This window comes from Danaus plexippus, assembly GCF_018135715.1.
Source record: "Danaus plexippus chromosome 22 unlocalized genomic scaffold, MEX_DaPlex mxdp_33, whole genome shotgun sequence".
Classification (NCBI taxonomy): domain Eukaryota; kingdom Metazoa; phylum Arthropoda; class Insecta; order Lepidoptera; family Nymphalidae; genus Danaus; species Danaus plexippus.
This window is the reverse complement of record NW_026869856.1, coordinates 972,223-986,510: the sequence shown is the minus strand read 5'-3', so window position 1 is coordinate 986,510 and position 14,288 is coordinate 972,223. Positions and strand designations below refer to the sequence as shown.

General features: G+C 29.9%; 1 protein-coding gene and 1 non-coding gene across 2 annotated transcripts; one reads left to right on the top strand and one right to left on the bottom strand.

The window, feature by feature from the left end:
• Positions 1-6,330: 6,330 nt before the first annotated feature.
• LOC116773549 (la-related protein 6) lies at positions 6,331-8,352 on the bottom strand. The gene has a single exon (XM_032666026.2). It carries the CDS (start codon positions 8,214-8,216, stop codon positions 7,008-7,010), a length of 1,209 nt encoding a protein of 402 aa, XP_032521917.1. The 5' UTR covers positions 8,217-8,352; the 3' UTR covers positions 6,331-7,007.
• Positions 8,353-13,938: 5,586 nt separating this feature from the next.
• Trnam-cau (transfer RNA methionine (anticodon CAU)) lies at positions 13,939-14,011 on the top strand. The gene has a single exon. It is a non-coding gene; the product is annotated as a tRNA-Met (tRNA).
• Positions 14,012-14,288: the final 277 nt, after the last annotated feature.

Sequence of the window (14,288 nt, the reverse complement as noted above, 5' to 3'; positions counted from 1 at the left end):
AGTAAGAATGATAGCAGAAATTGTGGAACTTCGTAGTTTGTTTCCGGTATAAGCCTTAGAAACAGCCTGTGAAAATAAGAAGATTTAAAACAACGTACCATACACTATGTTATATAGCTCATGACTTTACATACATATATATATTTTTATATTCTAATATATTAATCTATGTCAGCTATTTGTCATTTTATAACCAACCAGTCATTTGTATGATGCATTACCTAACATTCATTTCACAAACATTTCACAAAGTTTGCCCCGGATAGAGTAACATAATACATATATATATTAATAACAAACTTAAAAGGCTTGTTTGTGTACATCGACACTATTATGGACAAAGACATCTATTGTCAAATAGCCACAACGTAAAAAATATAAAAAATAGCAGTTTAAAATTTTAAATTACCAAATAAAAAAATACCTGGTGTTTTATTTCACTCACAATAATCGTTCATAATTCTTTATCTAAAATCTTTCTTTCTATATCCCGATCAAAGTATACACGATACGTCCCAAAATACGTTTAGAAACCAATGAAAATTAAAACTCGTTTTAATCTTGTTAGTAAAACAATTGTTTTCGTATTTGTATTGCTTCTATATTTACATTTAAATTCTCACAAACATTTTATTGTGACTTTAATACACTCATATTAGTTCGTTTTTTTATATTATCAATGAAAATATCAAGTTATTTTATCCGATTTGATCAAACTTAGTCTAGTGGAAAGCATTACATTTCACTGACTAACTCGCAAACCTGTTTTGTAATTAATGATTTCTCAAACCATCACTCCTATGTCAAAACTACTGCGTTCTAGTAAAAATGCATTTTAAACGACCCGGTTATTGCGTTACAATTTCGTTACTATATAGAAAAACTTTGAAAAACATAGAAAAAGTATATTTGAGAGAAAAAAAAAAACGCAAATGAATACACACGCAACAAACAAATTAAATATAAAACCTTATTTTTGCGTAGTCGTAGTTTATTAAAAATAAATCATTAAGAAGCAATAGTTCATTTCCTAATAGCTATTGAGCGATGAATTTGCCTTTTGTAGACAATACACATTATTAATAAGTTTATCTTAATATAAACAGTACATTAATTATACTTTCAACTTCCGGCCGCTTTTCCTTCACACGACCCTCAGATGTTTTCCTTTAGCGAATACAAGAATATTAATATAACAAAGTCAACAACAACATGTGGCATTATTACCGTCAGTTCATAGACGCAAACTACACACGCAAAGTTTCCAGTCTTATTCGTGCATAGTACTAACCCGAGATTACTTATCCGATGCATTTTTATATTATCTTTTTTAATTCGACAATGAAAATTAATAGTAGGGGTAATAAAAAAAGTACTGTTTTTCATTCAATACCTATACAACATTAATAAACGCAAACCATTGCTATAAAAGTAAAGAAAATTAATAATTAATATATTTTTAATTTATCTCAGTATAAGTACCTGAAATTCGTTGTTAAATTAGTTATATTTTAATATGTTATTTTAAATATATAACACAATACTCAAAATTATAAATTTTTTCATTCAAAATCAATACGAAATTCATCTTTCATCATATTATAGGAATTACAAAACATAGTTAGGTACGTATAGAAATAAAAATCTTATATTATCTCTCATAAATTTAACACAAATAATAGTCCACTAATACAGACTATTCCTTCAACAAAGTAATAAAACGAATAAAACGAATACTTGTTCAATATTATATCTTTATATCGAGACATGTATTAAATGTTGTGAACTTGACTTCCTGTCTTCCTTTAACCTTTCGCGGGCCTTGATGTCGACGCGAACATCTTATGGCTGGTTTACAAATAGCATTCGTTTCTTACATATATTTATTAACCTTTACCTTTCAGAAACAAATCTATTGATCATATTGAAGAACATAAGTTAACTTTGAAATATTGAGTTTAATGACAATAGTAATTACTTGAAATATATTTTGTTCCTAAAATGAAACTTAACAACTGTCACATTGACGTGTATAAATGAATAAAAGTAAAATTCAAACTTCGAATAAATATGAATCAATTTGAATGCAACACGTTACATCACCTGTTCTTATTTATACATATATATATATATATTTAAATCAAGATCCTGCTGTAAGTATGCCTTTTGTAAGTGATCGCCTCTATATTTAACACTTCATTTAAAATTACGATCTTATTGTTATTAGGTGCTAACTTTGAAGAAAGATTTCTGTGTTTCCTTCACTTTCAAAGAGTTGGCAATTGGCATTCCTTCAACGTAGTCCTAGACTAAATCACATATATAATTAAAATAGAAAGAATCCTTAGATGTCTTTAGAAATCTTTATAAAGTGAAAGTATTACGCCATTTCTCTGTTTCTTGTAATATAACGTAATATATAATTTTCGTTATTAATGACGTATTGCAAGTTGCAACTCCAAAAAGTCTCTTTAAGTTCAACAATGACATTAATGTTTTTATTGCAAACATTAAAACACCTTCCAAGAATCTAGTGAATGTTGTATAAAAATAAATTTAATGAAAGACATTTTATAATTTACGACATCCGGTTCTATGGCTTAATGCATTTTTTCTGCCATTTGTTGGTTTCTAGTTTCTACGACTACTTATTGAGAAAATATAATTAACTTACAATATCAAGTTGTCTATGTTAGGTTTTTTTTTTTAAATAAAACCACAATTTGATTCATTCGAGATAACTATAGTTTTGTTTTTTAAATATCGAACACACTCAAACAATGAACATTAAATAAGTTCAAAAATGAAATCGTTCATATAATTACTATAGTTTTAAATCTAGTAAAATATTTTAAATGACTTGTATCCGCTTATTAATGAATTAGCTAACAAAAATTAAGATTAAATATATAAATTTCTAGGTTTAAACTAAAAACTTCTTGACGTTAATGAATGTTTCTATTTTAACTAAATAAATAAAACGATATTAATGTAGAAAGTCTGTTTATAGATAATATTTATATTTATTCTGTCATTGCTATCAAGACGTTATCTTTCTATTTCACATGACCTTGTTGATGTCAACATTTTCATTACACAGATAATACAACACATAACCTTTATATCGTTATTTACAAATCTATCTATTTATAGGGAGAAAGTAAGGAGATACAAATTGAAATAAATATGTCTTATGGTTTTAATTCTAAACAATTTTATCAACTGATATAATTTAAACGAGTATTTTATTATTATATTACTATATCTCGATCATTGAATGTAATTTTTTTTATAAAGCGACATCCACAAAAGAGGTTTTAACTCAAATCGTCGATCATGAAATCAAACAGCCGATGTGTTTTAAAAAAAATTATAAATGCAAACAAAAATACTGTTAATTTATTTATTATTCATCATCCAATTATATTGAACCTAATTCACGATTTAAGTTTTTTATTAATTGAATGCACAATACTACCGACCGTGGTCATTCAACCATCGCGTTATATAATCTGTTACACGCGTAATGTTCTTAAAAAACATTAACTGGCGTTATTAACACACTTTAATTTGGCAATATATTACTAACGAATTATTGGCAATTGTTATAAGATTATGCTAATTGGGACCGCAATTTAAATTTATTAAAGTCTAATTTACTAAGTTACTAAAGAGAATCTTTTATACGAAATACTTTGTGTATGTGTGTGTTATGTAACTACACGTGTGCTTTACTATACTGTGTGAACGAAAACAATCGTTTTTTAAATCCTTTGTTAACTATAAATAGCTTAGAATCATTATTGTGACACTAAAATATTTAGTTTTGTAACCATTTCTAAGAAATGTTTTTACGTAAAAAACTTATTTGCGGTTATAATTTTGTTTGAATAAATGTTTTTGGTCCTTAAACAATCTTATGAGTTATGACACATAGTTGGGTTTCGTTATTAATATATCTTATTAACGCTTGCACATAAAATAACAGAGAAACTTTTCTTATTCATTATTAATATATAGCTAACGTACATGTAGTAAAGAATTTAAAAATTTTATTTATCTTGAGTCTGGACGTAATGTTTTTGATAGTGATGAAATTTTTACATGCGAGCAACATTGGTACATTTACCTAATTTGAAAAACTATTAATGTTTTTAGTTGTTTAAGTATGAATCGGGACATACTTGGTCAATAAAACATATTAACACTTAATATAATCAATACATAAACGGATAAAATCCTAGCATCTTTTTTATAAACGAATTAAACAAGAAATGTTATTTTATGAATATCCGGCTGTTTGTTAAATTTTATAGTATTTTATTTTCCTTTCGCTGAAACTCTCATAATTACTTTTTGTCCTCAATCCAGCTAAAGAAACAAAGGCCAAGACATCTAATATGCATTCACATTTGTTATTCATACACTAGCTGTAACCCGCGGCTTCGTAGGTGTTGTTTGGTAGATTAACAAAGTTTTAACAATTCAAGAAAACACAACATTGAACGCGTTCATTCATTTTAAAATCATTGTTGTTTTTAGTCTTAAATAACTCTGTTCTAAATCAAAGCTCGTCCAATATCTATGAAATGTCCTTATAAAGGATATCCAGAACCCAAACAGTGATTCTCAAACATCGTCATAAAATTTACAAGACAGGTCAAAGTTTGTTGCCGTATATATTTTTCGTTCCTTTAATCAGAGATAAGTAGAAGCAACGAAATTTTTGAATATATATAAGAATAAAAATACTATTTAGATGTAGGACTAAACCTATACAGCCTTCATAGTTTTTTAGGGAATAATATTTAAAACTACCCCTTTTTTATAATTACTGTCATTATATTAAAATATTATTACCACTTAAAGTAAAGGAAAAAATAAGACATGTACAGAGACCTAAACATAAATCTTTATTGTATCCATAACAAAATATCAAAATACTTAATAATGTTTCTTTGTATAATAACTTTATTAAAATATAATTAACACTTATATTGAATTTAAATTGATTATTAAATAATAAATAAGCTGAAACAATGATATTATGATTTAATGAGAAAAAAAAAAATCCAGAACGTTCTCATAATGGCGTCTATGTTGGACGTTAATGAGTTTAAAAAAAAAATGTGCCACTTTGACGAAATCGTCATTTTCTTCAAATTACTGATGCCATTTACATGTAATTTTTATGTAGCATAGCTTTTTTCTCGGAGATGTTTGTTACGTAAATTAATAAGCATTGTAAAGACTTACTTCCTTACGCTATACTATTGTTATTTAATATTCAATTTTTTTTCGTTACACCGATTTAGTGATATTGATGCCGAACTATATTTTAATTTTTTTCTACATTATACCAAAAAGTATAGAGTGAAACAAATAAATTCTAAAATAATTAATATGAACTTTCACGTCCCTATATAATTAAATTTAAGGGTTTTTTACACTTATTTGTTAAATTTAATAAACTTGACCCTGTTTTAATATTGTGGAATATTACTAGAAGGTAGTGTTTGACCTTTGCATCGTAGCAATTAAAAAAATAATATAATTTGCCAATACTTTCCAGACGACTGGCTTTAATCAGATTAAGCTGTAATTTGAGCCGATTTTCGTTTATCGGTCAATGTTTTTTTTAATTATCAAATTCCTTAATACACGTATTTTATTGTTATGTATGTAGAAATAACGTAATTCAGTATTGCCCGCCAAAATATCAGTATGTAATTACGATCAAAGTTCAGAGGTTGTATAGGATTTATAATCGGTGTATTTATTATCTGTGTACATAAAAATAAAGGTCGCACTAGCAAATATTGATCATGATTTGATCTCACGTATTAGTCTAATTAATGACTTGTGGTCAAAATATACCATGTCAAGGTCAATCAACTCACGCGGTATTTTGACAGATTATTTTTTTTTGTAATTAAGTAATATGATGTGTTTCCGTAAACAAAAAAAAACAGTTCCTTGTTATTCGTATGTTTTTCCGTACTATAATATTCTTGGTAATCCAAAATATAAATGATTATCAAGTTTGAAGTAAGAGCTTATGAAAGAAAGATAAAATGAATAAATGAATATTAATATATTGTTGTAAATAAAAAATATAAAATTTAAATATAGAATTCAATGTACTTAAGCTTAAATTTATATGTTATGTGTTGATATAATTTATTTTATTTTTAAAACGGGTTCCAAATGCGGCTGTATGTTTTGTCACAGCGCCCCATGATGCAACCGTGACATAAAAATCGATCTGTCAAGGTGAACTGGGATCAAAAGAACTTTCCATGTCCAAGGTCCAAAAAAAAAAAACAAACGTTATCTCAAAAAAAAAAAAACTTATAATAAAAAATTACATGCAGATGCAGCGGCATCCGTATTGTGCTTATCGAAAATAAATATATATAAAAGCGGAAAACATCTGTAGTTAGTTTATTTACAGATCCATAGCTTAGATTTCGTCTACTTTATTTTAAGTAGAAAGCAAGCAATTACAGTTAAAAGTGTCTTAAACATATCCCGCTAAGGGCGCTACAAAATCACAACGACTTATATAAAACTATGATAATAAAAAACTTACTCTAATCTGACATGGCGCGACTGACTTATTATAGCTTAAAATTAAATATAATAGTTAATTAATATAACTTATAAGGACGGTTTAAGTCGCGCATTGTGGCGTCCCTTTCACCGGCGGAGATGGTCTTAGTAAACCTCCTCGCTCGGGTGTTCAGACATGGAGTCTAGCGCCGTATGTCGATGTTGTTTAATGAGTTTTGTGCACAACTCATACATACATGAAAACTCCCACGCGCATACCACAATAAATATAATAAATAACTTAACATACAGCTAACGAGCGATCACAATACCAGGTAACTACACCCAAACGATAAATCTAAACACGCAGACTTCCTCATAAAAACCGAGCGGCCGTAACGTGAAAGGCGGTTATCCAACGTGATTAGAAAGGTGTCACGGTTGACGGGCGCTTTCTAGCGCGAATACAGCGCCAGGTCTGATATCCGTCGTTGGCGAGAGGCGGCGTGGAAGCCTCTTGTGCCGTCCGGGACGACGGGGGCGCGGGGTTCGAACCGGGGGGTGCAGGAGAGCCTCCGCCCTCCACACTCGGTCCCCGTCAAGGAGCACCCCGAGAGCCTCCTCGCTAACCAACCCTCACTGCTCGCGCTCCCCGTACTCGCTTGAGATGCTCGTCTGGACCCACAGAAGAACGAAACTCCTGAATCCGAACTGTGACTGCAAGTAGACTGTCGTCTCGGCACCCAAGTCTGTATTTCAGCCGGACGCGGGGCGAAGAACCCGCTGGAGTTCCGTCTATAAAACGGAGTCCCATAATTCCTGTACTCATACTCAGGCTCGGATCCACTGCAACAGGATGAGTATTCGCACTCGTGCCGGCGGGGCGGAGGCCGACGGGCCGGTGCCTTCCTCTTCGGCTCGCGAGGGACTCCATTCAATTCATACACTTTCATACCTTCTTCATCAGATGTCTGCAGACGCAGCGCGCCCCTCGCAGCCTCGGATTCGGTAAACTCAACTAGAGCACACACACAATTCACCAGACTGGGATTCTTGTTTAGGAATTGACGAACATCGGCGGGGACCGGATTCCCGGGGCGAAGCACCCGCACCAGGGCGATCTCACCGCAACTGGCAAACAATCTCGACACATTCTCAACTGTAGGACGATCTATCGGCATTCTAACCGCCACTACGGTCCTAGACGGAGTAGTTTCGTCGTACGCTGGTAAAGGATCAGTTCTTCGCAGCTTCGTTCCCGGCTCGTTAATTTCCAACTTTGTAGATCTTTTCAGTGCCTCAGCGACCACCCGCCAGTCCTTGGTTAGATGCTTGACGCGTTTGAAGCTCGAAATCAGCTTGAGGGAGACGTAGCCTTCTTTATTACGACGTACGTGTTTTAAGAGGAAGGCATCTTTAGTTATATTGGCATCCGAGAAGTAAAACTCCACTTGGGAAACGATCCTATTGGCGAGTTCTTCGTCTGGTGGCGTGTATGGTGGTTCTTGAGGGTCCGGGGCTACTTCGCATCCCGAATCCTTCCCCCCCGAGCCAGTCTCGGAGGCTGTGTCCGACAAATCTGCGTGTTCATCCGTAGAAGGGCGGCGATCAGTGGTGATGCCTTCGTCCGGCTCTGGCATGGCGCTGGGAGGAGTCACCTCCATGTTTTTTATTATATTATTAAACTACCATCGACGTGCGTACCACACAACAGCGCGAATCGACTGCGGGCGCGCGGCGTTTTGACGTTGGTTTTATAATATCGGTGATGCGGTAAAAGGCGCTCGGAAATGAGATGACATTGTAGACTGAGAGACGCTTGAGCCACGACATGAAATGCTCTCAAACATACAACACGCGTTCGAGTGAATACATTAAGAGGCACGTGATCGGAACTAGACACGAGCGTGGTTTGATACCGTTGAGACAGAGATTAAAACTATATTGACATAGCAATCATATTTATTATCATAATATAATATAAAATGTACCTAAATAAATCGATATGTAATAAATATGAGATAAATCCTACAGTCATGGTGATGTCTTCAGCACATTGGCATAACATTAAAACAATTGAAGTATAGGTTACGATCAAAGTCCGCTTCAATAGACAAATGTAATTGATACCAGCTACTAATAATTATCAATAAATCCTGAATCATTTGTTATCTAACCGAAGCTTTGTTCGTTCATTCAAACAAAACAATAATAATTACAATCAAAACAAAGTAATTTATAAAAACAAATGAAATACCTACAGAAACTTATCAACAATGAACTTTTTGTTTACTAGTAAATTCGTTGGAAATCGAACCTGAATTTCACGATTATTTGGATAAATAAGGTTTCTAGATAACAATGTTTTCTTTATTTTTACAAATAAATAATAATCTAAGAAGTTATTCGCATAACCGATTAAGTATTGTCAAAGAAATTCAGGTATTGGGGTCGTTAATAGGGTTGACGATGTAGAAATTATGAAAAATCCGATAATATACATTAATTTAATGAACAAAAAAAAAAGAATTTCGACAACCATGATATTTGTACGATACATAAAGGACATATATATATATATATATATATATATATATGTTCATATAAAGGTTAAATTAATCCTGATGAATAAAAATAAAATTTTAATGGTATTAAAAAATATATTAAATATTTTAGCGTACGCCGTACCACAGTTTTATTTATATATATATATATATATATTTATCTGTTTGTTTATTTATCTGTGACAATCCTAACCATATTGTCTATGAACAATAGAATAGTTGAAGTTATCGTGATCGGAGTTAAATTTTATGTTAAAATATTATAATAACATCCATTATACGAAATTATTTTTCACATTCATAAATATAATACACTGATAATAAAAATCATTTTGAGGTTTTTATTCCGTTTAAAAAATTTATCGAAATTTCAAGTAGGTACGTTCGAAATATGAATATTACAAATTAAATAAAGTTCAGCTTAATGAAGTTTTGGATTAAAGTACTTTATGATTATTATTGTAGTAAGTACATGGAAAAATTATTAATTTTATAATTTACGACTAATGTACCACAGGACGGAACTTACGATTCTTTCATATCTTTTCCAAATTAACAAAAACAGTAAGTCATATCTGAACTTAAAACACTCGTATATTAACGTATAATCATAGTTTAATCAATTAAGCAACGTTTTTCCATAAAACCTATAGTATAATGAGTAAAAGTATAGAATTAAATGGAAAATAATTTCATATGACGTGAAAGGAACTTGTCATTTCAACGTTTTTAGTTACATAGTAGGCATTGTGTTAGATTATTAAGAAAGAGATTTATTCAGTTGATATTATCTGTAACATTTTTTAAATTACAGTATTCCAATTTTATAATCTGTTGATTTAAAATACAGATTATTATTGTCATTCTCATTGATAAAAAAAATCAGTATATCCGGTGGACTTACGTCGCGATGGACCCGGCACCCGCACGGTGATTCCATGGAATACGGAGAGATTTCGTATTATATATTTCTAGTACTTAGTTCGTAAAAATTGACAAAAATGTCAAGATAAAATTTTATTGGGAAGATTTGTATTTATTCATTGTTTATACTTAATATTTAATATGTTCCTTGATTACGAATTCTGAGATCTGTATTTGGTCTCGGCGACTTAAACTCCCGACATGACTATCTTGGAACCCGGGACTTAGACCCACTCCAGGAATGAGTAAAAATATTCATATATATGTATTATCAAATACAAATGATTTATATGACAGACAACCCATACATTTTAACATATAGATTTATTTTAACAAATACAGACATTACTTGTCCTCTAAATGCCTCAGACGTAATAAGCACACCTACTTTTTAACGCCAACACGTGGTTGGAAGGCTTCAGTAGACGTAGTGACGAAACATTCGCAGTTAATAACATTATCTATTATATAAAAAGTAGTATCACAAAACTATATTCAATAAATGATTACCCATTGTGACGTCAACATCAAATGCAAATGATTTATAGGATACTTTCACGAAATAACACTAATTCCATCATAATAATTATGTGAAATTAATAAATAAAAGAGAAGAATAATGTATTTTAATAAAAACAATAACAAGTCACAGCTTCGAAAAACAAAAAAGAATCTTATATAACATAGAGATATCCTTTTAAGATTTCATACCACGCGGTCACTTACGGGTCACTAAATAAAAGCTTATGTAAATTAATGTACCATTTGGGGGTTCCGTCAAAACTAATATTCTTAACTATATTTCATCTCACCAAATATATATTTTTCATGGATTATTTGTTCATTCCATTGTTTAAAATCCGCCGCCCACGTCTTAATTTGATTAGAGCTCACTCACCTGGGTTACGTCACAATTGGATTTACAGATTATACAACTTCAATATGACAACAAAACATTTCTCATGATACAAATAGTATGTATAATGGTTTCGTTTTTATTGTTTCAAGTAATTTTAAAATTAATAAATTAAGTATACTAAGATATAATTGAAAGAAGTACGCAAAAAATGTATGTAATATATCTTCAACAAACATCATTTAGCGCCATCTTGTTTATTAATTGTAAAACTTTTTGACTAAGTCCATAATAATAATAATAACGAGCGCTGTCAATATTTTCTACGGTAATCCTTTTTTAACGTGATAGTTTATTGCAACATATTTATTTCATTATTCTACTTGATATATCCAACACGCCTCGTGTTTATAAATAATAAAATTTGGTATTGTCGATATAATGTTGAAGAAAAATTTTAATATTTTTTTATTTTTATCCTACTGATTGGTGTAAGGTTGGGTGAAATTCTATTTATTGCTTATTTTAATAATAATAATAATTTTTAATCCTCCCTATCACAAGATCTGAGAGGTCCATTTTATTTACTATCTTCCTGTCACCTATAGGCTATACTTATCATTTACGAAGAGTCAAGATTTTATCGCTACATACATATATCAAATGACAATAAACTTTTTGTTTCTTTCTGAACAAATATTAACACAATAGTTGAGTTTTTATGTGAGAAAACCGTTTATTGCTGTTCTTCACAATATTTTAACCATTGATAACTTCATGCATTATATGAAAATAAGGAAAATTAATTCCTTATTACTATTAATACATATTAAATATGTTTTAAAGAAATTTTCCAAATTACTTTCGTATAGCTATTGATACAAACAAGATAATATTTTGATACCAATTTAAGATAAACGAAAGTTAAAGTTAAAGAAACTAGTGCAATTTATTTATCTATAATTGTATTATAATTAATAAATGGAAAAAACAACCACTAATTATTTCTTTAATCGTAATAATTACATTAATCACATGTTACACTTCCCTCGTGTCCGTTAAACACTTCCTCATTTACAATAAATCTTTAAATGGCCAAAGACCATGACTCCAAGGAACAGTAGTGTTACAAGTACAAAAAAATATTCTCGAAACTTCTCATAAACATCGCAATAATTTAAAAACCCATAAATTTTATAAACATATGAAGGAAGTCACATTACGTAAAAAAAAGGTTGTAATTTATACATAAATTAATAATCCTCCTATGAGTTAATTAGTAAGATTATTTTTCGTTTTATTAGATAACAAATGTCTTGTTATTATTGTTATTAAAATAAATCTATATTGGTTTTTATATATATGGTATATTCCGAAAACTGTGTGTTTTATATTTGTTATTAATTCTTATTTCCCAAAAACATTCATATCCATTTCACCTTCCTAGACTACTTTCACTCACTTAATTCGTCTCTTAACCCTTTTATGTAATCGGTATCTATATATAAGTTCGATTAAAGGTATGAAAAACCTATTAAAAACAACGCTTACACATATTACATAAGAACTCATTACATATTTCGGTTATTGCGAAACAATAAGACCGAAGCCGTATTGTATTATGTAAGCCGCGACCCGAATTATAGCCGTCATAATGGGATTAAAAGGGCCAATGTCAAAATAACTTAAAAATTACTTTGTCATTTTTACTTTTTTGACATTTCGCTTTTGTTTATACAATTGACGAAATGGTTTATATTATACAACCACAATAAAATAATTATAATTAATATATGACATAAATACATAAACATTATTCTAGTATTGTATAAACTTTTAATAATTAATAATTAATTATTTACGGTTTTAAATCACTAAGAAAATAGTAAACAAACTAAACAACATCGTAGTAGTATGGATTTTTAACTTAAATTTTTTTTTATGGAAAAACCAGAAATTTATCTATGCCATTATGCCATCGATCTCAAAATACATGCATGTATCAAATTCTCTCACTTTGAATATAAAATTCAAAAACGTTATACATTAATATGTTCAAACAAATTCCAATTAATTTAATTACTTCTTATCTCATTATTTATCACACACATTAAAGTAAGTTTCAATAATATAAATCAGATACGATCTTTAAGAGTCAAAATAAAATTTTAAACGCAATAATAACATTTTTAAAGATATAAATTATATTTTATTTAATTGTAACAACTAATTACATTACAAATAAAAGAAAATTCTTTCTTAAATCAAAATCTAGGGCATGTGGCAATACTAACAAAAAATATAATTTGAAATGTCAAAGTGGTCTTTGAAAGAGAAATCTATTCGTTTTGCCTTTTAATTATATTTTCCTAACAGATGCTATCAATTGTATTCTAGGAGTGATTTCAATACGATTTAATTTGGGTTTTACTTTATGTAGAATTATTTAATCTTCTAAGTCTATCTATCTGTACCTATTCGAAATGTAATTGAATATTCAGCAGCTATTTATCGTATTTTTTTTTATCTGTGAAATTAGAAACATCAAGGCTGAAGGTTAGAACCCTTAATAATAGCTAAAAATATAATTGTTATTTTTTACAAAAATGTATTCACGGTATAAAACTTTTGAAGTCAAATCGTCCTGAAACTGATTTAATTGCAAGCACAAACAAGGAAGACTTATGAATGAAAAACCTTGACGATTAACGTTTATTCCACGAAGCAACACATTGCACTAGACATCTCACATGCAAACTATATACATATTGTAGTAGGAATCATATACAGAAACTTATCGACAATTTTTTTCTCATGTACACCCACTTTGGTACTGCATAAGTACTAAATAGTCTATTTACATATTCTTATTTATTGCTCCAAATTGTAATAAAATATCTAGTCTAAAATTACATATTTCATTAACTTTAAATTTATTTTGAGTAAATTACGAAATAAAATATTATGGTTTTAGTGTTACGTGTTAAAATTATATTCCGATTTAGCCCTATTTGTTCCTATTTTTTAATTGCCACGTCAACAGCCTCGGTAGCGCAGTAGGCAGCGCGTAAGTCTCATAATCTTAAGGTCGTGAGTTCGATCCTCACCCGGGGCATATTTTTACACTTTTTTTTATTTTTATTTCTATTTGAAATGTAATTATATATAGACAATAACATATTAGCTTCATATAAATCATCAATCTTATACCGTGACAGATCTCATATTTATTATCTATAGACGCGACCTTAATAGCTATCACGCAAAGGTTATGTGACAAAAAACAGCCTTTGTAATGTAATCTGTAATCTTCGCACATTTTTGATGCTCATAAGAGTTCCGTTAATAACATTTTCCTTGTTTAATCAACGCTATAATATATCATTCTTAAA

Bases quoted from the DNA above. Each gene is read 5' to 3' on its own strand.
- LOC116773549 (XM_032666026.2), bottom strand. From the start codon at position 8,216: ATGGAGGTGACTCCTCCCAGCGCCATGCCAGAGCCGGACGAAGGCATC.